This window comes from Mus musculus, chromosome 1 (genome assembly GCF_000001635.26).
Source record: "Mus musculus strain C57BL/6J chromosome 1, GRCm38.p6 C57BL/6J".
Lineage (NCBI taxonomy): Eukaryota > Metazoa > Chordata > Mammalia > Rodentia > Muridae > Mus > Mus musculus.
In genome coordinates, this window is record NC_000067.6 from 151,986,826 (window position 1) to 152,013,411 (window position 26,586).

General features: G+C 43.4%; 1 protein-coding gene across 3 annotated transcripts in view; it reads right to left on the reverse strand.

Moving 5' to 3' along the window:
• 1700025G04Rik (RIKEN cDNA 1700025G04 gene) overlaps window positions 1-26,586 on the reverse strand; it is a 206,598-nt gene that overhangs the window by 102,302 nt on the left and 77,710 nt on the right. For all 3 annotated transcript variants that reach the window (NM_197990.3, XM_030242805.1, XM_011248069.3), the window contains exon 2: window positions 19,720-19,942. In NM_197990.3, the coding sequence (NP_932107.1) occupies window positions 19,720-19,813 (94 nt within the window). In that variant the 5' untranslated portion in view covers window positions 19,814-19,942. The remainder of the gene's footprint in view (window positions 1-19,719; window positions 19,943-26,586) is intronic.

A 26,586-nucleotide genomic window follows, 5' to 3' on the forward strand; every position in this document is an offset into this window, starting at 1 on the left:
TGACCTAAAGATCCCAACTGCTTGAAAAGAACAAGGAGAATTTTGGACTTAAACTTGTGGGGACTGAACCCTTAGAAGTCTACTAGAGAAAGTACAGCTACTATTCATCCTTACATACAGCCCTGCTGAGATACTGCATACTCTAAGTATGTGACTATCACTCATAAAATTCCTTGTGTCTTTCTGTGTGTTTATTCAATAGTGAAATCTAATGCTTGTTTATATTTAAACAAAAGGTAAGCAAAAATCAGTTAAAATTCCTTCTAGTGGCAATAATGGTTCAATTTCATGGAACATTGACTGGGTTATTATATGACAGAGTTTCAGAAGTGGGTCTGTAACAGAATTTACACAGTACATTTTTATATGTTTTATTTAAAATCTAAAAAATACAAACAGTGACGTTCTTTTTTAGGCAAGCTATAGGGCAACGGCAGTTAACGCATAACGATGCTGCTATGGTGTCACATGTGTCCTTTTTGCATAAGGCCGGTAACCCCACCACCCCCTGGACAGCCAGAAACACAGGTTGTCTTTCTAATACACTGCAGCTGTTTCATCTGCAGTCACTTCCTCCAGCAAGCACACTCACAGATTTATACAATGGCTGATTAGGACAGTGTATGATCATCCATTGCAAACTGAAGTTCTCTGGAGTTGACCCTACAGACTGTGTAGAACGTCATGATTGTAGGGAGGCGGAACGCTACAAAAGTGTCTTTAGTCCTCTCAATAAACACTACCAACCTCTATATCTGACTGAACGTCTTTGTCACTATGAGGTAAAACATCTGAAATGTATGACATAGTAGATCATTTGCTTCTAAGAGCAGCATCTGAGAAGGCCCTTGCTCTGCTCTGCCGAGCCTACCCGGTGTGCCCATCAATGAATTCAGCGCCTATTGATTCTCGGCTTTGTTTTGTTTTGTTTTGTTTTGTGTCTGTGAGAGTTCAAACAACCTCTGCCTCAGTGGAACCGATCTTTGTGCCTCAGCCAAGGTCACTCATGTTTACTTCAGAAGAACCTCATACTCCTTCTAGAGTAGGCCCTGTACTCTGTAAACTCCTCTTTAACCTCTTCTTAAGGCAAAGGAGAGTGAGTGGGTGAGTGAGTGTGCGTGCGTGCGTGTGTCCGTGTGTGTCCGTGTGTGTGTCCGTGTCCGTGTCCGTGTGTGTGTGGGGTGTGTGTGTGTGTGTGTGTGCGTGTGTGTGTGTGTGTGTGTGTGTGTATGAAGAACCACGATCTAATGACTATGTCCATCCGACATCCTTTCACTGGATCCTGATTTGAGTGACTTTCTGGTAGAGGAAAAATGCTCAGTTAATCATGACAGAACTCTGGATGGTAAGCACCTGACATCCTGGGCCTCGAGAAGAAGGCTGCCTTGCCCAGGGCAGATGGGCAGTGAGATCTGCAGTACAGACTGAGAGGCGTAAGGAGGTTAGCCAGGGAACAGGGCCAGGCTGTGACACCTGAGGTGCAGGCTGAAGAGGAGCGAGGTCAGGAGAAGCAGGAAGCCCTTGGTAGGCTGGTCTGGAGGAACAGTTACAGGGCATTCAAGAAAAGAGTTTTGAGGTAGTTCAAAAGAAGAAAGATAGGAACCGCCAACGGCAGAGATTCATGAAGGAATCCGTAAGTTCCAATGTGCTGATCATGAATGAGAGGGCTTTGCAGGTTTTAGGGGCCATTCAGTAAAAGTTTGAATGGCTTTTCAACGATGTAAGGTGTTCCTTTTAGTACTGATGCTGGCCTCCAGGAGCCTGGCTTTCCCTGGGTTACAGAACTATTAAAAAGACTTTGGCAGCAGCGAAGTCATTATGGGAAAGAATGAGAAGAAAATGGATGGAGTCATTTTCAGCTCAAGTCATTCCCTGAGAGAAGCAGTGTGATCAGACTTTTAAAATAGAAAAACACACCTGAACCATACTTCATGACAAAATAATGCCATTTCTTTACTTCTAAAAAATACTCCCTGCTTCCCTCGTCCATAAATTTTGTTAATGAACAACAGGAATACCAGGAGCACATGGAAGGTCTGCTGGCTCAGCTCGCCTTTCCTTTGATAAGCCTGTACTTCTTGTTGCGTCCTCGTAAAGCCAAAGATCACCTCCAGCTGCCCTCACAGAGCTGCCTTTAGGAGGCTCTATGGCTGGGCCTGGCTTTGACCCACAAACACCATTTTAAGCACTTCAGTCTACTGTTCCCTTCCTTGTGGCCATTTGACTACATCTACCACCTCGTCTTCCAAGATTCACCGTCTGTTGACTGCTCCCCACAATCCGTAAGCGATCAGGCCAATGAGCATTGATCACCTTCACACAAACATCAATGTGTCTGACAGGAGGCTTGCAGATGCTCTGTATCATGCTATGGGGCACGTTTCCCCGGCTGTAAGCACTCCAAAGAATCCCGATGCTCTTAGGGTAGGGATGGTGGGAACAGAGGGAAGGCAGATGAGAGAGCACTGCAGGTTCCCAGTGAGAAATTATCTGAGTGCTTGCTTCAACTCCACATACAGCAATGTTTTAAGTGCACACCGTTCCTCTCCTGTAGCATCAGATGTTGCTACCTGGGGAGTTCTGAAATGGAGAGACTGGGAGCAGGGACCAAAAGCTCAGAGCAGACGAGAAATACAAAAACAGGCACTCAGAGGACCGTGAGGTGTGACAAGAATGGGCGACTTGGAGACTGTGGCAGAAGGACAGAAATGACTTATGGAGGGGAAGGCATACCCGTGCCTCTTTGGGAGTCCTGGCCCCCCAACCAAGGAATAAAGCATTTCAACTAAACAAACACCGAATGTTTAGAGCTTCCCTCTCGTGCTTAGGTTGAGTGCATTGGAGCGTCACCGGGTTCTGTGGCTCCTAGAGAGCAGAAGTGGCTCTCTCCCATGTGCCTGCGCACAGCTGAGCCCTGGACTCTCAAGCAAGCACATCACCATCACCTCCATGCCTGCTCTTCACCTCTCAGCCAGAACCAAATGCAAAAGCGAAGCAGGGACATTAACCTACGAAGGCTCTGACCATATTAATCTCTCAGCCCAGCTTGGGACACTTTCTAAATGCTCAAGTGTCGTGGTCAGGCCACATCGTGAAGCTTCAGGGGATGCCTTTGCTTGGGGGGGGGGGGGAGCTTCTGTTGGTACAAACTTCTACCACTCCAGCCCCGTGGAGAAAACCAGGCGCATGCTTAATCATTCTTCACATGGACCCCAAACTCAGACTGGGTTTGCCATCCCAGCTGACAACTCTAGTTCAGACCCCATCACCACAGAACAATGGGATAGAGCTCTTAACTGCTCTTCCACTCTCACACTCCTCCAAACAGAGACAGAGTCTCATGGCATAGCCCTGGCTGGCCTAGGACTCACTATATAGACTGGGCTAGCTTCAGGCTCACAGAGAAACACCCGCCTCTGCACCCCAAAAGCAGATATTAAAGGGGTACCATACTATGCCTCTCTCTCACCTACAGTTGATTCCCTACATGACAGCCAGGACTGTGCTTTATAAAAGTTCTTTATAACTTTTTGACTAACAAACAACACATACAAACATTTAGAGGACATTGTTCCGTTCCTATACATGTGCAACATGCAATGACCAAATCAGGGTTATGACCCCACTTTGAACACCATTTATCTGTGGCAAAAACATACAAATATCCCTGCTTCTGCTTATTCTCAAACACAAACGACACTGTTATTAACTATGGTCAGTCACCCAACTGTGCATCTGAGTATCAGATTTTCTTCTATGTGACCGTGAGAGTGCATCCATTGATCCTTCTCAGCCTGGGTAATTCTTTAAGTTTAAAATCAAAGTCAGACTTCATCCACTGGGAACCCTCTCCTGCATCTTGGCCTCAGCTCCTGGGTCTAGCTGCTCCTCTCTGAGTATCACCTGGGCACCAGAGTCTCAAGCTTCCCTCCTGGGCCCCCCAGACAGCTCCTTCTCAGACAGCTGGCCTAGGGTTCCTCTTCTGTAAACATTCTGCTGTCTCAAGCGCTCTCCTGGCTTCCTGCTTTCGGGTGTGTGCAAAGGACAACTCCTTGACTTTTCCTGGTCACCCTGTCACCTGCTGATCCCATGTCTTTCTCTGGGTGTCCTCTTCCCTATCCGATGGTACTTATCTGTCCTTCCAGCTATTGCCAGGCTCATTTCCGGTTTTATGATCCTTGGTTGTCTAATCAAGTCAGTAAAACGGGCACTGTCCAATTACATCTTTCATCTGCTGGCAAGAGTCAAGCTTTCTTTTAATAATATTTGCACAATTAGTATTTCTTAAGTGGGTACTTCTGATTTTGAGAACTAAAACCACAGCGTTTTCTCTCTAACACTTTGCTAATCTAATAGCTGCGTCAGGAAAACTTGGTAAGGTACAGGAGAACAGCCTTTCTCTCAAGACAGGAGCAATGTGAGGTAAAGACATTTCTTGATTGAAAGGAGGTAATCAGAACTAGAAATTTAATGAAAAAAAATGCTGCCACGTGGATGACATAATAGATGCAAAGGCTCTCGGTACATTAAAACTAAACGCCATCTTCATATATAATCTGACAATTTCCTCTGTGGATGCTTATCAAGATCAGCAGTGACATTTACATAGTAAAGCGCGAATGTCCATGGCTGGAAGAGAATTCAAATGTAATTTAGTTTGTTTTGAGTATGGTTTTCAAATGGAAATGCAGCATGGTCTGGATAGAGATTTGGGGCCCGTGTTGCTTTGCTTGCAGCTTGAGGGACTTGTGCAGTGTGGAGGATGCGCTATTTTATAGTATGCAGATGTGCTATTTCTGGTTTGCCTTTATTCTTCTACCTTCCATTCTGTTTTAACTTCTATTTTGTACTGTATGTGTATGTGCACCACCTGAGTGCAATGCCTCAGGAGGCCAGAGAGGGCGCTGAATCTCCTGCAACCAGAGTCTCAGGTACTTGCAAGCCACTTAACATGGGTGCTGGGAATGGAGACCCTATGCAAGGGCAGTATGTGCTCTTAACTCCTGAGTTGTCTCTCCAGCCCCACGTGATTTCTTAATAGTCATACACAAATGCTCATTAAATCATTTTAACTAAATTTTGAATATTTGTATACATACATGTTCATATATGAATATTCATATAACTCCAAATATGGGTTATGAGTAAAAGGAAGTGGACTACAGAAACTATGTTTGATTCTCACAGTCTTCATCCCTCCCCACTTATGGCCCTTTTTAGCTAAGCTTTTATTAGAAAAAAATCTTAAGAACTTTCAAAGATAATTTCTATGCATGCTTATACAGTAACGGATAGTTATATGTTAGCAGAACTTTTATATACACACTACTATTGTGACATTAATTATCTGATACATACAGTTTTTATATGGTCCAAGGAGCTCAAGAGCCAAGCAATACCAAACATCAGATGAGTTTCAAGAAATCTGCATCCAAACGCTGGTACCCTTTGCTTTCCTTGGAATCACACTACCCAGAGGATAGCACCCAGAGTTGGCTCAGAAAGTTACAATAAGAGGGCATGTCTTTTGAGTTCTGATGTCACTGCCACCTGAAGAGTCACAGTAGTCACCACTTCCTAGTGACTATCTATGGCTGACCATATGGCAGGCCAGAGACAAGAAAGCCTCACTTATATAGTGCTTAATAAATCAGTGAGACGGGTGATCTAAGGTGTTCTACCACTGAATTGGAAGCTTCTAGAACAAAGACACTGTCTCTGGACGTTTTTCCAAATCCCTCTCCATGCCTAACATTCCAGCTTCCTCACTTCCTCTTTCAATAGTACTGATGAAATGAGGCTTGGGAATCAAAAAGAGGAGAGTGTCTGACCAGATGCTATAAGAAGTGACCGGTGCGACCTTCAGAATACTCATGAATGTTGTCTCGAGACCTAACCACGTCTCCAAAGACCTAACCTTCAACATTACATGGGGAGTTAGAATCTCATTATATTAACTTGAGAGGTGACATGAACATTTAGAGCATGAACATCAGGGCACTGGTGGACAGGGGACTGGTGGACAGGGGACTGGTGGACAGGGCACTGATGGACAGGGGACTGGTGGACAGGGGACTAGTGGACATTTGGGCCACAGGACACTCACTGCTCTTTAGTGCTTGATTTCTGTCCCCAGTTTCTCGCTGAATAGTTTGCTATACATTTCTTGTAAAACAGTTTAAAGTCTGAGAGCAGGATGCCTCAATCTATATCTTTGGTACTCATACCCAGCAAGCATACAGTGTCTTCTCCTATAGACTCATTCCCATGGAACACTCTTAACTCTCTAACTAGCCAATCAACACTCCTTACGGAGGACTAATAGCTTAGGAGCACTTAAGTGGCTGGGGCGATTTTCCTCACAGTTTAGAACATTGTAATCAGAAATGCAATTAAACTGTGACAACAATGTATGACCACAAACTGCTCAACTGAAAATACTTCAGAGCTGAAGAATACTTAAGGGAGGGCTATACCATACTCTTGCTGTCTCATGGAGGTGCACATCTCACGGATACTATGTCTCTCCTGCTGTCCCTCAGGAATGAAGTAGTAGTGCAGACTCCTCCCAATGTGTCTCATTCTTCCCCTTTGGAAATAGGCAAAGATTCAGAACTCCCTGAAGCAATGGGAGCAACTTAAATCTTAAGGTGGTGATGACTCCCAAAGCTTAGTGGTTGTCTGTGTGTGAGTGCATGCATGTGTGTTTGTATGTGTGTGTGTATGAATACATAGCATGTGTACAGGTATGCATTCACATGTGTCTATATTCATTTAGAGGCCAAAGGTGGATACTGAGTGTTTTCCTCAATCACCCTCCACCTATATTCTGAGACAGAATTGTGTCACTCAATGTGGAGCTCACGGTTTTGATGAGACTGGCTGGCCAGAGAACTCCAGATACCCACCTGTCTTTACCTGCACTACACCTGGCTTTTATTTGTGTGTTGGCATTGAGCTCAGGTCACTTGGCCATTTTACCAGCTTCCTTGATGGTCTTCATGAAGAGTATCTGCATGTAACCTAAGATGTGCAAACATCATTTCTTTGAAGACCCCAGCAATTCAAAAGAATAAGTAGGTCATGTCCAATCCCAAAAGACAAAGGCTATGCTGTCATACCGTGATTTAGCTGGCTTTGTCACAGTTTAGTAATAATGTCCTCTCAGCATACATGTGAGCCTGTGCTCTGGAACTATTGTTTCAGGACCCATATTATCTAATATGAGGTAAGGGCGACCATCAAAGGAATTAGCTCTCCATCTACTAGACTTTTTTCTAGCATTTTCCAGATGTTCAGCCAATTTCCAGGTCTGTAACATGATTCTTAAACTGTCTGTGTGAGCTTTTTTGGGGGAATAAGTGTGAAATTCCTAAATATTTAGGGCTCCTTTCCTGATGTGAGGTTTTCTATCTGATTTCTTGCTTATTTGTTCAGACCCCAGTATCCTCTAGACAGACCTCACATGCACCGCATCACGTCTTGAGTCTTCTGCCTGTACCAGCACCATGTCTCAGAATCACTGGCTCTTTTGTTTGTTCATCTTTTATGCAAAGACTTTAATCATGCTTTGTGTGTGTCCACCCAGAGCCTGTGCTGAGGCACCCTCCGCTGTATCACCACAGGATACTGACACTGTACGCCAAGATATCCATCTGTCACCACTTATTAGTTCCCTAAAGGCAGAAATTAGTTTTGCCCGTCTGGTCTGTATGAGCTGTGATGCCTAGTGTGGTGTCCAAAGCACGCAAAACAGTCAGCAAATGTTTTGCAGACTGACAAGGGACACAAAGACTTGAATGAAACTAGATCAGACCCATCTGTTTACCTGAGGAAACATACCACCACACAGATCCCTATGTCCCAAAGCTATTTCCAGACATAGTCTGCTTTCCTGAGGGAGCAAATCTGCATTGCTCAAAAATACAACTGAAGCCCTTTGCAGGTTGGAAACTTTTAAATTATATTTATCAAAATAAATAGTTGCACTGGATAATGGGCTTTAATTATAAAAATAAGGAATTTATATTTATAATTCAAATCACCTAAATTCAAAATTCAAAATCACCTGAAACTATCAAAGGAAGACTATTATTGCTAATGTTGGTGGAAGGCTCCTCAACACCTTCTTTCTTTATGCATATGACATAGAATATTACATATATTACAAATAAAATGTACAGACAGGTATGGCACCATATGCCTCCAATTGCGACAGAGACAGACAATTGCCATGAGACCAGCCTGGGTAGATAAATGGGCTGTAGGCTAGCCAGAGCTACCCTGTAAGGCTCAACAACAACAACAACAACAACAACAACAACAACAAGAAAACCCAAATGTTCAGCAAGACAGCTCAGCCGGTAAAGGTGCCTTCTGCCAGGCTTGATGACCTGAGTTCAATCTCAGGGCCTATGTAGTGGAAGGAAAGACTGACTCTCACAAAATGTCCTCTGACCTCCACATGTGCACTATGGTGCACACATAAATAAATCAATAAATAGATGAGCAAACAAGTAAATATAACAGAATGAAACTCTTGAGAAGCCATCATAAATAAGGCATGCTGTGCGATGTCTCCTTGTGCCTTTTTCTTTAAAGCACTGCAGGATCACTGATCTCTTGACGGCTCAATGGCGCACATGTCCGGACAGTGAGGGAGACCTTTGAGCATACAGGTGTGGACAACATCTGCCTGTCTAGTTATCTCCTAATTAAAGAAGAAAAAGCAAAACTGGAGGAGCAAAAGGCATAATTATTTAAATCCCATATGCACACTGCTATCCTGTGCTCCAGAAAAAAAAAACAAAAAACAAAATTCTGGTTTGACATTACTCATTAGAACATAAGACAGATGTCTACTCCTGCCTAGTTTGAGGTGGTAAAAACCGCTTTGTTTTACTTTCTTTTTGTGGGGATGGGGATTGGGTGGAAATGGAGGTTGGTTGGGAATGGGGGTGGGTGAGGATAGGAGTTATTTACTATGAGCGGTTGAATATTTTCTGTCTGCTTATTGAACTCTTGGCAACTTTTCTATAACTTGCCTGGTCGCAAGTTTAGTTCAGTGTTCCCTTAGGATGTTCTTTGTTTGTAGATTTCAGCTAGTATTTTTTTTAAAAAATTTTTCCCATATTTACCTTATTTGTTTTGCAAATGGTCTTCACAGTTTGACAGTTGTCTTTTAACTTAGCTTACAGTGGTTTGTTTAGTTAATGCCACACAGCGGCTTTAGATTTTCATGCAGCCAAACGTGTCAGCTTGTTTTTATGGGATCAGATTTCATAGCATTATAGGGAAGACATTTTGCAACCTAAGATTATAAAGGCACTTGGCCAGGCTGGCTGGCCGGGGAGCCCCTGTTCTCCTTCTCTGCCCTGAGTTTACAAAGCACGTGATGCCATCACAGCTGGCACTTTGGAAAAAAAAATTACTAGGTAAAACGTATTTTTACTCTGAGTTTTATGCATGCATAGAATGTATTGTATCCATTTTCACATTCCATTAACCCCACCCCCTCCTTTCTCTGAAACATTTCTTCTTCCCATGTCGCCCCTCCCATACTTCCCTGTCTTCTGTGTGTGTGAGCTACTGTGTTTCATTAGGTTTCCTGTGTGAGCACAAGTGGGAGGTATTCCTGGAGAATAAGCAACGTATTAGTAGCTACCTCACTGAAGAGACTGTCAATCAACTCTCACGGAGTAGTGGGGAGTAGTGGGGTCTCATCAGCTCCTCCCCTTTCCATGATGAAATGTTGACTGAGCCAATCTTGGGCATGTCTTGTGTAAATAACCACATCTATGGTGAGTTCTTAAGTGCAACCCGCTATGTCTTACCCAGAAGAGCTCTTTTGGAACACGCCTCCCATCCTCCATCTCTTCCATCCTTCCGTGATGTTCTCCGGGTCATACATGCATGGTTTTTACATGGGCCCTACCTAGGGACGGAACTTCCCTCATGCTTGTGTGGGAACGCTTTATGGACTGAGGTTAACTCCTCAGCACCACACTTCTTATCTTACATTTACATCTTATCTTACATTTACATCGTTAGATTCATTTGGAGGGCCAGAGAGTGGAGGCCCAGAGAAATGGCAGGTCACCTGCGGTCATGCCTGGTGACCTGAGTTCTGCTGCTGGGACCCACATGGTGACATCGGGGAAGGAGAGAGCCAACTCCTGCAAGTTGTCCTCTGGCCTCCACAAATACACTGTAACAGGTATGCACAAAGGTATATAAGCATGCGCACGCGCTAGTTTCATCTGGAAATTCTTAATAATTCAATTTTAATATTATGAATATTCTTCATAGATGCAATGTGAGGTGAAATGATCCCTATTTTGTGTGTCATTTTAAATTTTCATTTAGTTCTAGATGCAGTTCTCTATGACAGCCACAGGCACCGTCAGCATCTTGTTTCCTCATTGTCAATGCACTGCTTCACAAATAAATATCTTTCTGGAAACATCCTTAGTCCATATATAGGAAGAGCTGGGAAATCACAGGGAAAATACACACAGACACACACACACACTTACACACAGACACACACACTCTCACACACACACTCTCTCTCACACATACACACTTACACACACTCTCACACACTCACACACATACATACACTCACACACACTCACACTCTCTCACACACACACAATCTCTCTCACACACACACACACACTCACTCATACACACACACACATACATACACTCACACACACACACACACACACACTCACACATTAATTTATGTCTGGCAATATGGCTTGGATTTGGAGTCCTCTAAAGGTTTACACATTGAAGGCCTGGTTCAGAGATGAAACATGCGGCAGGCCATGATGACTTTGACCTCATCAGTGGACACAATGTTTTGTTTTGTTTTGTTTTAATTCATAATTCAATCGAACTACTGAGAGGTGGGGAAACTTCAGCACGAGGTCTAGTTTGAGGAAGAGGTCCGCTGGTCCTTCCTCATTTTCTCTTTGCTTCCTTGCCCGATGAATGAGCCTTCTCTGCCACTTTACTTCTACTGCCATGACTTCTATTTGACCTCAGGCCCAACGAACTGGAGCCAGCCAGCACAGGCTGAAACCGTGAACCAAAATAAGGCCCTACCCCCTGAAGTTGTTTACTGGGGTATGTGGTCACAGCAATAAAAAACACACAACAAATACAGCATTAAGCTGTACGGTGGGAAAATTTTAAAAGCATACTTAGATGGAAATATGCCTATTGTTGTGGGTTGGCCTGAGGCTGCTTGTATTCTAATGCTAAACCTGGCTCCTCAAGAGGTAGTTGCCCCCTACAAGCAGATCATCAGGTGTTCAACTGATGCCATGTGAGCCTTCTCCCCATTTTAACTGTCAGATAAAGGCTAAAACCTGTGATTAGGGCAGTGGAGGGCAAAGGTGGGACTGGAGGCTTGAGAGGGAGTTGCAAGAAGGGAGAGAGAAGGGGAGCGAGGAAGAAGGCTGGTGGAAGAGGAAGTCGCCATGAACCAGAATTGCATGATCAGGAGAAACAGCAAGTGATAAGGGGCCTTATGGCAGGGGAATAAGAAAGTATAGCCCAAGACCTGCCCAATCTAGGCGTAGGGCTTATAATTAAAATATCTGGATTGTGTGTCTTTTATACAGGCTTAATAGGATTATAAACCCCAGCAACATCTTATCATATTTATTATTTCTAAGTCATAACCTTTACCTTTCTTGTTTAACAGACACACACACACACACACCTTACATAGACAGAAGTTCTGATTAGGCCAAGACAGAAGAGAATGACCATAGTAACACAAATAATTCAGGCTCATGAATCAATTGTTCAAGTCTGTTGAATGTGACAACCCTAAGAAAATGATAATGATTTTCTCAAGTTAAATCGCAAAGGACCGATCAACAACTTTGAGAAGTCACAGCTGCATACATAAGCACGCATGTCTTCAGGCTGCCAACAGGATGGTGGAGATTAACAGTTGGCACCCTTTCACTGCTTATCATGTGTCCCCAAGTAGTACAGAAAAGCTTAACATACAAGAATGCGTCGAAGGCCCAACAACTCCGTGCAAAGTCCTGGTATCGCCCATACTGCACAGACAGAACCTAAGCCAATGAGAAGCTCACGAGTCTGACAAGTCTATGTATCTGTGTGTGAGGAGCTCAGCCAGGCTTTGAAGCCAGTTTGCCAGATTTCATAGCTGTGTGGTTAACATGATTGTACTTCAACTCCACCAAAAATAACCCTAATTACCACAGTAGAATCTCCAGACATCCTCACTTAACAGCCAAGGCTGAGTTAAAGCAGGCAGTTAGCAATTACTTCCCCAAAGCTCCTAAGCACAGGCTAGTTTAGATTCAACGTCCCCCAACCCCAACAGATACGTTTATTCCTGAAGGGGAGCGCCCTCAGGCAAGCTACCCTCCTCATTATATAAACAGTCCCACTTCTTTAGCTATGTGACCAGGATAGGCCTTAGCTTCAGCCTCCTCCTCTCAAACAGAGGTAATAGTATTAACAACCGCATGTGGAAAAGACTTAGGAACTGTAATCAAGAGTCCAGTAGTATGTTTTTAACGCCATGGAATAATTCAGTAGAGAAAGCAGCAGCCATGCTCAAGCCCCAGGGTGGATCTCTACACAGGAACATCAGAGACGAAATGAGGCCAATCTGCCAGGTGGGTGAAGCAACATGGAGACTGCCAGGAGATGCCCATGAAACATCCGTTGTTACACAGCCAGGATTCCGGGAAGAAGTCACAGTTTCAAATTCTCTGATGTCATTTTGGAAGGAAACACTGAGAACTGCTTAAGGTGAAGAGACGCTCCCAGTCCCACTCCTGTTGATGAGTCACTTCTGGAGAACTCCCCCCCAGCACCAGCCAGCCTTGCCTGCAGCTCGGGTTCCCTGGGCCTCACCGGAGGATGCCAGATGCACCAGCAGCTTCACTGTGGCCTTCCACCAGGCCGAGCTCACTTCCCTTTAGCCAGCTACAGAAACACAAGGCTTCTGGAGGGGAAGCTGAGTGACTAAAGGAATCTGCTGGGACCCCTTGGGAATCCTGAGGGCTCTGAGGTAATCCTGTAATGGTAACCCTGTCACAGGTTCTGCCAGATCAAAGGCTCTTTCCTGTTGGAGTCAGGCTGCCTGTAACACTGAATGGTATATGACCCTATCTTTCACTTACGTCCATATCCAACAGCAAGGGAACAGGCTCTCAGTGCTCGCTGACAGTGAGGAAAAATTAGCATTTGGGAATATTTCCCGGGAGTGAATATATGTGTGCATGTGTATGTATACATACATATGTATGTACATATATATATACACACACATACACATTTGTATCCCAAAATTTACATATATACACACACATTTATATATAAACATAAATAAAAACAAGCTCATACGTGTGTGTATATATGTATACATACACACATATAAACAAAAATTTACACATATATAAATGTATATATATTTATATATGAACTATATATGAGTATATACATATGGACGCTGAGCTAAACAGTGTGTGTGTGTGTGTGTGTGTGTGTATGTGTGTGTGTTATTACCTGATAGTGGAGTCCGGTACACTAGAGTCCCTCTCTCAGGCTGCTTTGAAGATGAAGTAAGGGATGTGTGACGTGCTTAATATGGCGTACAACACATTGTAGAAACAACTGCCATTGGCTACTTGGTATGAAACAGGCAGTTTTTAGAAAACACTGAATTAATTCAGGATCTCCAAGGTCTCCAGAAGCAACTTCCCTCAGGCAGTAGAGTTTTGATTCTCAAAGGCTTTAAGTAACAAAGCAGGCTGTACTTTTATTACGAAAGCAGTAGTTAAAACTCTTGGCCCGCACGTCAGAGTTCTGTAATTTATGAAGTCTGTGTGGGCTTCTAGCCATGCAAAGCCTACTGAGCCCTTATTTGAAGCATCAAGATATCTTCCAAGACTACACTAGGATATGCTCTTCCCATCTTGAGTTAAGGCTTTTTGTTTTGTTTTTCAGTTTCTTACTGGTAAACAGAAATTATACAAGGCAATAGATTTTACTGAGGCATTTCCATGCATATGTCTAAAAAGTAATTTAGTCATACCATTTTCCTTTATCTTTTTCAGTCTCTTTATCTACTTTAGTCTTTTTTTTACTTTTAAGTCTCTTTCCCCAAAACTCTGCATATGAGAGAAAACAGACAAACCTGTCTGTGTGTAAATGGCTTATTTTATCAACACAAAGATCTCAAGTTCCATTCATTTTTCTGCACACAACCTCATTTTGTTCTTTCTAACTAAATAAAACCCACTGCCTGTGCAGACCACCTTTACTTTATTCAGTCACCCTCTTAAGGGTGCCCTGGCTGACTCCATAGCATGGTCTTACACTCAGAGATCTGACTCTCCCTTTTGAATGCTGGAATTAAAGGCATGTGCCACCATGCCTGGCCTGGCGTCTTAGCATTCCTAGTGGCTACATTAAAAAACAGCAGGTGCATGTAATTTTAATAATACAATTTACCTAATCTGATAGATCCAAATTATCACTTGAATATATGATCAATAGTGATTAATGAGCTAATTTTTTTGGTTATTTTCCATATTAGCTCTTCATTTAGTGCAAAATGTAAAAAGCATCTCAGACTGGGCCACATCATCCATGCTTCAGAGTCACGTGTGGCTAATGGCTGTGGTCCCACACAGAGTCACATTATCCTCTCTGTAATTATCCTATGAGCAAAGTGTCCTTAATGAATCTTCACTTTGTGCAATCAAAATTATGAGGGATACACAGTGAATTATTACTTTGCCTCCCACTGCTCCGCAATTCTAAGTACATTGGGAACATTTTATCATTTAATCTTCAACGTGGCCCTGATAAATTGGTCCCTACAACATTTAAACAGGCAGCAATGTATGTCATGTTCCAAGTTATGAACCATCAAGGGTGAGAATATAACTAAGTCCACATGAAGGAGAGCAGCTAGGTTTCTGGTTGCTGGCCGGCTGCTTGATCTTACAATGCCATCCAAAAGACTTTTACTACAATGATCTATGCACCTCTGTTTAAAGGGCTGCTGTAAACATCGGGTGCTCCTGAAACCAAACTCAGCAGCAGTCAGAGCCGGTTTAGTTATAAAATGAGGATGGAACGGTCAGTGTTTAACTTGATCCCTGGGCATTCCTCCTTCATCCTGCACTTAGCCCTATGGAAACCTGGTCCCTCTAAAGACCATGCATTTCCTACCCACAGCTGGCTAACCAGCTTATAAGAGAGATCACACCTATCAACAAATACATGATTTATTTAAAAAACAAACAAACAAAAAACCCACAGAACAACTAAAACTGGGATGAGAAGAAAGAGAAGATTCAGAGACCTTAGAAATGGCTCGTGCATGCGTGTGCGCGCGTGTGTGCGTGGTGCGTGCATGCAACAGTCTACCTTGGATAAAGTATTTGAAAAGATGAAGGCAGTAGAAACGGCACAGGGCAGCCTGGCCTTCCTCACATGGATGAGAGCAGCTGTTTGAAAAGTCTGGCAACTCTGTGAAGAGTGAACCGCAGCAGAGGCTCAACCCCGTTTCGGACAGTAGAGTGCTGTTGTGTGTGTGGTCCTCGCCAGTGCGCTTCGCTTGCTGGCGATGCCAGGACACCAGCCAACCCATAAGCACTCGGATGCTGTGTGACAGTCAGTAGCTCTCATTTCCTTGGAGCTCTCTACCTCTCTTTGAAAATTGCTCCCAAGAGATCCACCAAAGAGAGAAATACTGCATCACTGTATTGCCCTAACACTGCGTTGCCACACTAAGTTGGAGGTAATTACTGTACAGTAACAGAGCGCCGACCTGGTCGGTGGGTGACAAAAGATATTAAATGGATAATGACAAGCCAGATACTTAACTTGCACTATCAGTGGTAATATTGGCATAGGAGATCTTCTCCTTGCAAACTAGTTCAAGTAGAGATATATAAGCAGGACATAGCTTGTTATATTTAAACTGCAGCATTCAGTAACATGGTGGGTCCAGCATTTTCTTCAATACTGAGTTCTGGGATTTCTACTGCCAGACCTTAGTAAAGCTAGAAAAAGAATCTCTCATGACTGGTGAAGTTTCTCCCACCCTTATATTCCTGCTTTATTTAACATTATGCTACAAACTTGTAAATATGTAAATGAAACTAACCAGATAATAAATAGTGGGGTAAATAAAACTTCAATGAGTACTAGGGAGGTTAAAAAAACAACAGCAGCAACAAACCTCAGCTGATTCTTTAATTGTACTTCCTAGATTTGGACTACACAGACGCACAGAGCTAGCAGGGACTAGGTAGACCTGGAATAGTCCAATTCCCCAGATTCTAGCTGCTCCCTGCACGCACATCCTTGCTACGAATACAATATGGTCAGCATGCACTTTAATCCCTCTTGAGTTTGGGCCTTTTACACCTGCTTTAGCTAGTGAGCTGTGGCGCACAGGTAACTATCCTTAGGAACCACCCATATGTGCGATTCACGGTCTTGCTCTTCTTAGCAAGGATATTTTGCCCTCAGTGGCTTCTGGTGTATAGGACCGGGAGGGTGAGAGATGAGTTACATGACACCCAGATGACCCAGAAATAAAACAAGCTCTAGCTGTTGCAAACCACTGAGACCAAGAGTCTACCCAGCAACCTCTGAAGAGCTGAATATACTGTATACTAAAATCACCAAATCTTGCCCTAAGACTTTCTCTCCAAAGATTGTAATTTAATATGTATTTTTTCTATAAGTTAACCCTGACTTGGATTTCTTCACTTATATCGCATGTTCCATTCAAACTAGATTTTTTAAAATAACTCTTGAATCTGTCTCACAGGATTTCAAGCCTTTTCTTATCTAGCTCTCTCCTAAACTCTTATCCAACAAGTTTGGATTCTTCCAGGCCAGGTTCATATGCCACCACTATAAAGAATCCATTCATACAGGCTCCCTGGTTGTTGGTTCAGTCTCTGTGAGCCGCTGTGAGTCCCTAGGCCTTTGCACATATGTCATGGTTGTATAGCTTGGTCTTCTGTGGGATTCCTAACAGTGGGCACAGGGGCTTGTCTGACTCTGATGCCTGCCCTTGGGACCCTTCTTCCTACTGGGCTGCCTCACCTCTCCTTAACAGGTGCTTAGTCTTACTGCAATGGGATATGCCATGGCTGGCTGATATCCATGGCAGGCCTGCCATTTTCTGAAGAGAAATGGAGGAGGACTGGAAGTAGCAGCAGTGGTAGGGAGTGGTAGGAGGGACTGGGAGAAGAAGAGAGAGAGGAAACTGTGGTCAGGAAGTAAATATATACATATATATAATACATATATTATGTATATATGTGTATACACATATATGGCGAATATGTGTGTGTGTGTATGTGTGTATATGGGGAAATATATGTATGTGTGTATATATATACATATATACACATATATACATACATATACATACACACATATATATATATACATACACACACACACACACACACACACACACACACACACATATATGCTTCCTAACCACAGTGTGTGTGTGTAAAAAGAATTCATTCTGATTCTACCTTTAAAGTTACTATGATAGGTATTGTATGGTATTTGGTTTATTTTGTCTCACAACACTTCCTTATCCTCTCACAAAGTCGAGGATAGCAAGAGCTATGCTATATTTGCCTCTGTAATTTCCATGACGTTTAGCCAAAGGCCTTAAACACTATTCTGCAGTGGGAGCAAGGGATGAAGTGGTGAGCCAGGGCCCGAGATACGTGGATGCTGACACTGAAGAGCTGGGCAGCTTTGAAGCAGCCAGCTTTTTGTGATTCAGCCTCTCCATATGCAAATTGAGACAGCACATATTTCACAGGATTGTTGTGAAAATTCAACATGAAAATGAATGCAAATGCCTCCCGGGATTGACATATGGTGGCAGCTCCACCCGCAGTAGCTCCATCATCACAGCGATCATGACAGACCATCACAGAGGTTAGTTTAAAAACATCTTTGATGGTGGATCATTTTCTCTCAGAAGCTAAGCATTAAAGGGTCACAATAATGGTTCTATTTCCAATTAGCTGTTTTCCCATTAGATGAGGTTGCAGTAGCTGGTGTCTGGCTTTATTAAGATGCTCAAATATCCATTATTTTCCTCTATCCTTTAAGTCCTCCAGGTAATCACCACAACAAATTTGTTACAGGAATAAAACTTCTCATTCATTAGCGCACATTAATGTAACAGTGGAAATCCCAGTTCAAAAACAATCGTTACCATGAATCAAAGGCCAGGGTTGGGAAGATGGCTCAGTTAGTTTAGAGCTTGCTTTATATGACAAAGACCTGAGTCTTGTTCCCCAGAACTCATACAGAAAGGCCAGGCTTGGTGGCGCATGCTTATAATCCCAGCATTGGAGAGATGGAGACAGGCTGGGCCCTGGGACTTATCCAGTTAGTGAGACACTATGTCAAAACAAAACAAAACAAAACAAGCAAAAACCACCCAAGGCGGACTGTGCTTGAGGGTAGGTATCTGGCCTCTACACACATGCACACACTTTCAGGCATGTGCACACACGTACAGCTAGACACTTTACAACAGATAACACTGTCTGAGAGTGACTGGAGGATGTGGCTTTACACATACACAGTGAGTACTTGCACGCGCGCACACACACACACACACACACACACACACAGCTAGTCATCATACAAGGGACAACCCTGTTTGAGAGCAACTGGGGGATGAGGTATTTCTTGGTGAGATTCCTTATCCAGTAAGAAAGGAAATGTTATTTATTTATTTATTTATTCATTTTATAAATAACACAGCTACTTTTTTTTTTAATTTATATCTTCAGGTCGTTGGATTTTTCTACTAAAGTCATTTAACAAAACCTGCTCCATGTGCCCTACATTAGCTAGAATTGTGTTCAAATATACACACTCCATCAGAGGAGAAACTGATCTTTCCAAGGACAAACCCAAGGACAAGAAGCTCAAAATCCAGTAAATGGCCAGGCAGGTAATGTCACAGAGTGACCTAGGCTTGGTGTGTAAATATGCGGAAGGGTGTGTGGTTCAAGGGAGGCCCCAGGCTGACCGGAGGGGCAAACACCACGCTACCCTGCCGACTGCCCAGAAATGAAGACCAGAGTTGTGAGAGCGACTCAACACATCTGAGTGTTTCTGTGAAGCATCTTGATTTTGTTAAAAGCTACCCGTTTTGGTTTTTAATTATTTGGGCGTAGAGAAGAGGCAATGTGAATGACCTTTGCAATTTGTGGGATCACTGCACTAGGAACACTAAAATTAACCTTCACTGGATTTTTAAATATGAATTCACTCTATTAACCCTAAAACACAGGCACCATCTCATTTACAAAACTCCCTTCCCTCCACTTTTGGCTTGTGTTTTCAGTTGTCACCCCTGAGGACACGAGTCACTGCCTGATGTCTCGACTTGAGCCTCTCTAGTTCTTTAGGTTGATGTGCGCGTGAACTTGTATATAAAACCGCTACGACCATCTCTGAGCCTCCCTAGGTACAAATGATAGCAACTGAGAATAGGAAGGGTTTGCATTGACTACACTCAAGTCTCACATCCCTCTGACCCAATAGCAGAGGACACAGATCAGTGTAGTCACTCTCCGCCATCGCCAGCAGGAATGGCCTGCACCCACCAGGCCAGAAGGAAAGTGTGTGAGCACTCACCGCCAAACACATCTCCATTCTGGTAGCTTTTCCCTCTCTGTGCTTCCTCTTCATTTTGAACAGTAGCGACATGCTTGGCAGAGGCACAGCCCATAGTCTCATTCGGTCAGCTTCAGCAGGGCTGGACTGCAAATCATCTCTACAGACACGGGGACATTGCTTTCTCTCTCTTCAAGCACACAGGAAATCCGCCTTGTGGCTGTGCTGGTAACAGTGTGTACACCTGCAAGAAGAGAAAGCTGGATCAGAAAGGGAGACTGCACACCTGGTACTGCTCCCTGGGGGTGAGTGGCCATTGGCATTACACAGGGCAGTTCCTGGCTTCCACACTCAGTGCTGAAGAATAGAAGCGCAATGGGGGTAGTCCCTCTTGATCTCTGCTCAGAAGGCAACCATGGAAGATATGCCCCACACCACACTCTGGGAAGAAGCCATTTTCAAAGACAGGTAAAGAGTCCTCAAGGAGTGAGAGCTACTGACTGTCACACAGCATCCGAGGGGCTTATGGATTGGCTGGTGTCCTGGCATCACCTGTAAGCAAGGTGCACTGGCGAGAGCCACACCGTATCTTCCTGCCAGCCCTCTTACAGGCCAACACTCTCAGGCTTTGTCTACTTCAGGAGATCACCTTTCTTCTCAGGCTGGACCATGGCCTCGTCATGCATCTGAAGTTGGCCTGAATCAATAATTAGACTTCAGGTGTTCACTCTCTGATCAGCTCACTCATTGTTTTAAGGATTGAGTCAAACTTGTAGGACAATGGAGAAAAACAGAGCACAGTTGTCGAATTCCCAGCCATGGCTTGTATGTCAACTTGTCTCTCATGAAGGCGTAAGGACTGCTTATGAATGAACCACTCAGACCTACCCCGCATTTGGACTGAAGTGAGGTTCCCTTCCCTGCCACAGGGAAGGGAGCTGCCCAGACTCTCCAGGCTTGCTGTACTCAGTGTGCTCAGATACTTCTGCTTGCTTTGGCTGGGTTTATCATCTGTCTAATCCAGCCATTCCAGCCCTGTAAATGAGGTACTATAATCTGGAAGCCATTCCTGTTGACCATCCCTCTGCCCACACCCACCCCTTACCAATGGAACCCTTAGCTCAAGGCCCTGGCAAAACCAAGAAAGCACCATTCTTTACCCTCCCCAGCACCCACATTCCACCAGCACCACAACCATTCTCGCTATGAAGTCAAGCCTGTCGAGTCTCACAGATGGCACCGCCAAAACATGACTGCAAACTCCATTTATCAACAGGACTGCTGGACCCTAGGCCCTTCCTAGAACGCAAAGGCTATCTATAGACAGAGAAATCTGATCATGTGAGCCATAAAAACCTCAGCAAAGAACATCTTCTCAACAATCTAAGTAATGTAATGAACGAGATTAAATTCAAAGGCAATGATATAAAACCAAGCCATGCAAACAATAGCTGCAGTAATACTCTGTCTATAACATAACAACCTGTATATAATCCCTCAGAGTATCCTCTTATCACTGATGATGAGAAGAAAGCTGCCTGGAGAAATATTACAGACCATGAAGCTTTGTCTCCTAGAGAGTCAATGTTAGCACCTCCTTCACACACCAGGGGACCTTAGATGAACACATTTCATTTTTTTAAGATTATACGAAATCTGGGTTTATGGATGTACACACTAACACACATACAATCTATTCTATGACTTAGCAGTAATGTCTTTGAAACAACTCTATTTCTCAGGAGCCTGATGGGGGAGAGCTGCTGACAATAAACACCACACACACACACACACACACACACACACACAAACACACACACACACAAACACACACACACACAAACACACACACTCACACACACACACACACACAAACACACACACACACACACACACACACACACACAAACACACACAGAGCTGTGACAGAATCTATAGCAATGTACCATTCAAAAAAGCAGATCACATTCTGACAGGATGGCGGCAGAGACTAGACAGAGGAAGTGGTGTTGCTTTGGGGTATTAAAGATCTGGTAGAAACTGACCAGTCTGAGAACACAGAGACAACATGCAGACGTGAGGAGCAGATGAACTAAGGCCCGGGCCAGGGAAAGACAGAGCATGTTTGTGTACTTGCTCCAGAAGGGTCAGGGCAGGAAGAGACCAGCACAGCCAGTGCTTTGTGAAGAGCCCAGAGAAGGCGTGGCTTGCCATTTCCACCCAACTTAATAAAGTCAGTATCAGACGTCATAGGATAGTAGCACGGTTATCTCCCTGCTTACATCCTTTAGTCTCAGAAGACCCACCACAGAAACAAGAGATGAGAAGAGAGAGGAGGTGAGAAGTCCTCCCCAGCCCGTAGCAGCTAAGAGTTCTTGCAATCCCTAGACCTGCCAGTGGTACTGAGGTTTCTGGATTCTGTCAGCACCTTCTTAGCCCGGCATCAGCTCTGTCCCCAGCTCAGCATCAGAGGAAGATCACAGGTGTGGATGGAAGCCCCTTTCTTTCCAAGTAGGAAGTCTATGAGCAAACCACCTCACACGGGCATGGGGGAGACAACCCGCACAGACAGGAACCTCTCTCCACACCTCTCGCCACCTCTCCAGAATCAAAGAGAAAACAAAAAGAGCGGTGAACTAACACAATCACTGGGGTTCTGAGAAATAGGAGGCAAACTCACCACTCCCTCCACAGTCACCTCAGGTGACTTTGTTTTTTAATTCCAACTTCACATTTGAAATGTCATGCTTCTTGTGTGGTTTCTCACAAAGACATCTGAAGCCTTCCTCTTGCCCAGCTGTGAATGTTCAAGACCCTCAACTGATGAAAATGGAGCAGTACCAACACGGCATATACCATGCTTTTCCTTATACACGTATTTACAACAAAAATTACTTTACATTAGACACTGTTAGCGAGTGATGGTGATTACTAGTAAGTAGAATCATTACACCGCACTAAGGCTCATGGGAACATGTTGTTCTCTGTGGAACGAGTCAGGACTCTTAGGATCTTCATGGACCATGAAACTGTGAACGCCAAGACCACAGGTGAGGAGAGACCTCTAACGTGGGAAGCTGACAGGAGTTAACCTCTGACCCTGAGTAGCATTACAGTGCTTCTCATTCTTCGAAGCTGTGTTCACATTAAAAACGCACTAGGATGTAAAGTGTTATAGTTACATGAAAACAAATGTTTGTCAGCTTCAGGCTGACAGATATATATTTATATTTCACAGGGAGGGGAAAAGGTAGAGGAAAGAGGTGAGGGAGAGTGGGAGAGAGACCTTGAACTCCTGGGCTCAAGTGATCTTCCTGTTTCAGACTCTCACTAGCTGGGGCTGAGGGCATGTGTTACCACATGCAGCTAATTACGCTTTAATAACCTCTGTCACTCAATAAGAACTGGTGCTCAACCACTGCTCCATGTGCAGTTTATTTCTGAAATACACTATAGCGTATAGCTTATAGCAGTATTTTGATTTTAAAAGTGGCATGTTCAAGTTTTACAAGCTTATTGAAACTATATTTTAGTAAGTTTACCCTCTGGTGGTACTGGAGTCATTTGAGGCTCAGACCTCCAATTTGTAAAGTTAATCACGCACAGATCACTGAGGAAAAGCTTTAAATATGTCACAAGCACCTGTCCAATCATTCAATCATTTAATTAGCAGATGTTAATTGGAAACTCCTTAGTAATAGACAGTGATTGGTAGGTACCAAGCTCACGGTGGTAAGCAAGATGAAATATGATTTTCCTCTCTGCCCCCATAGAATATAAAAGATCAGTGAAGGAGGTAATTAGACCAGCTTCGAGGCAATGTGGTCCAAGCTCCTGCAGATTGAAAACACCACGACGTCAGGGCGTTCACCCCACAGGCACCTGACTCAGCTTTGAGAAAGTGAGCCTAGAGAGGTGTTGGGGTTGAGACCAGACCACATCTAAGGAACCATCATTAAAACGCCTTTGAACTGCATGTGTAATGTCAAGGTTACATCTCCACTCATTCTCAGTCAACGTAAGCTGTCCTTCTGAGCGGACTTTAGAAATGTCTCCCTAAGACTGCTGGGATCACCTGCTCAGGAGAACTCCCCTTTGGTTCTCACCTTCTCATACACATCAGCTTCCTTTCAGCTTCCATCTTTCCTTCAGCTAGGCCTGAGTTCTTTTCCAGCCCCCACCGCACTCAGAGGCAAGGCAAACAGGCACGCCAGACTCCACATTTTCACACCAAGTTATTAACAGCAAGCTATTGCTTGAAGCTGCAGATCGCAGCGTGAGAACTGAGCCAAAGCACCTCTTTGAAGTTTGATGGACACTTCTAAAACTGACTCACAGGTTCGTCTGTCTTCAAGCTATCTAGGAGACAGGACCATCATGCATCTCAGAAAACACAGAGCCAAATTAACTGCTTATGGTTTTGTGTATAGCTCTCCTCAAATGATTGGGGGCCCTACACATCATCTCTAATGTCCTCAAAATGTGGGCACCACAAAACCATGACCTAAACTAATCCAATGCCATTTTTATAGACCATTTCCCTAATTTTTACAAAATCCATCAACAAATTTATGAATCTAATTCAGATTTTTTTTAAATGAAGAACTTCAAACTCGTGTGACCCTGCATGTGCACCCTTTCCCTATAGCATGTTTCAAAGTTCTCCAAGCATCATGGGGTTGCTACTGCATACTAACTCATGGCACACCATGGAAAATTCCACCTATATGCACACATGAATTTCATATGCATGCCCATCACAAGGAAAAATGGGAAGCAGGGTTTCACTTTTAAAAAACCACTTTCAGAAAACTTAAAACCAGAACAAGAAAAATTCAATTTTTTGAGGACAATCCAAGAGATTAAATGAACCCCTTTGTTTAAACAAAAAGGCTACCAGTAAAGATTTTTTATTACATAATGTTATAGGTAATTCTACCTCCTACCAATTAATCAAAGACCTTTTCATTTTGAATAGGAATTCCAAAATATTTGAAATAATTTTCTAGTGAAAAAAAAAACACATCTGAAAAAAAAGCAAATTAAAAAAAAAAGATAAACCCCATAAAGAAACCCAAGCCCAGAAAGAACGTGGACATGAAGGCCCACACAAGGGTTGCAGGGCTGGAAAGAAATCAAATATTGACTGCAATGGGCACACAGAGAGCTATGAAGACAGCAGTTAAGACAAAGACGAAGCTGCATGATTAATAGACCGAGTGAAGTGGCCTCCTTGTACTTCTGATTAAAAAGGGAAGCCAAGACAAGGCATCATGTAAAAATGCCTTCCTTTTAATGAAGAAAGAGCCAGCATCTAAGCTCCATAAAGAAAAAATATATATGTATATATAAATAACTAATCGGTCTGTTGGCCCATCTGCTGTGTTTCTCAATAATGAGTGTTGATGCACAGCCCACTGGGAGGGGAGAAGAAAGAAAACTTAAAAGTGATTTCTAATCTTCCAGTGTCCTTGGGCTACTGTTAACACCTCTTCATATTTCAGTGCGATAGCTAAAAGATACAGCGATGTCACATTTGACACATAGGTATCTAGAAGCCAAGTCTCCCTGTCAGCATCACAGGCCGTCCCCATCCCTCCACTCACGCATTTGGTATCCTGACAATCAACAATACGTGAGTAATGTCAAAGGCACAAGGATTTTGGCTTCTGTTTTCTTAATGGGAGAACTCACACCTCTGAAGACAATAGACAGCGGGTACCTCAGAGAAATACAGTAGTAGAGGCCTCATGCAAGAGGGCGCATTTCTGTGGGAGTTTCCAACTGAGGTGGAGAGACAAGGTGGGAAGTAGACACGAGGCTCAATAACTCTAGTTTCCGCTATCATAGGCCTGCCGTCGGACCAAGGCTGGGCTTCATACAGCCAAGCTCGATTCTGTGGCCTATCTGATCCAAGGTGAGAGGGAAAGGGTAAAATGACCAGTTGTTTAAAAGCTTCCTCCCACCTAGATTCAATCCATGTACACACTGGTTTGTTTGGTTGGTTTGTTTTGTTGTTTTAAAACACCTTCTCCATTAGCAGATGCTTATAAGTCTAAACAGCCTGGACATTTCTCAGAAGTACTACTGGGTAGATTATAGAGAAATCTCAGTATTGCTCATGATAACGTGCGGCCCAATGGGTGATGGCTTCAATGTGTAAAAATTGAACAGTAGACCAAAGCTCAACTCTATTTTCCCTTTCTCTATCCTGGCTTTCATAAATAAAATTAATTCTTGTGGTGCTTCTTATGGGGAATTGGTTAGAAGACAACTCCAGGAATGACTGTCCTTCAAACTAAGGATAAGATATTTGTGCCATTATACTGTGCCTCAAACTCTATTGTTGATATACCCAAATATTGGTCTATCAAAGCTCAGGAGTAGTAGACATGGCTTCTGGGAAGGCAGGCAGCCAACGAGATCTTAAAACCACACACCCACAGCAATATGGACTCTCAAATTTATTCAGTCTTGCAGTAGACCTGAGTTCAGTTCCGAGTACCCACAGTGGGTGGCTTACAACTGCCTAAACTCTGGCTCCAGAGGGTCCAACTCATTTGGCCTCTGCAGGCCACCCTATGCACCTTCCCCCTTCTTTCTTATCCATACATATACACAAATAAAAATAAGCTAAATTCTAAAAGAATTAAACCAAACGAGGATGAGCCATAATAAGCAAATGACTTTTATAACTTGGAAATATAAAAGACTACCAGGATTTTATTGGAGAATTTGGTATTGATATTTGAAAGAAGATATATTTAACATGGCCAGATTAGTATTGCTTTTAATAAAATAGGAACACTAAAAATATCTTAGTCCTACAATTTCAGAGCAGTTTTCCTAAAAATATAAACATGCACCCCTCTTCCCTCCCAAGTAACT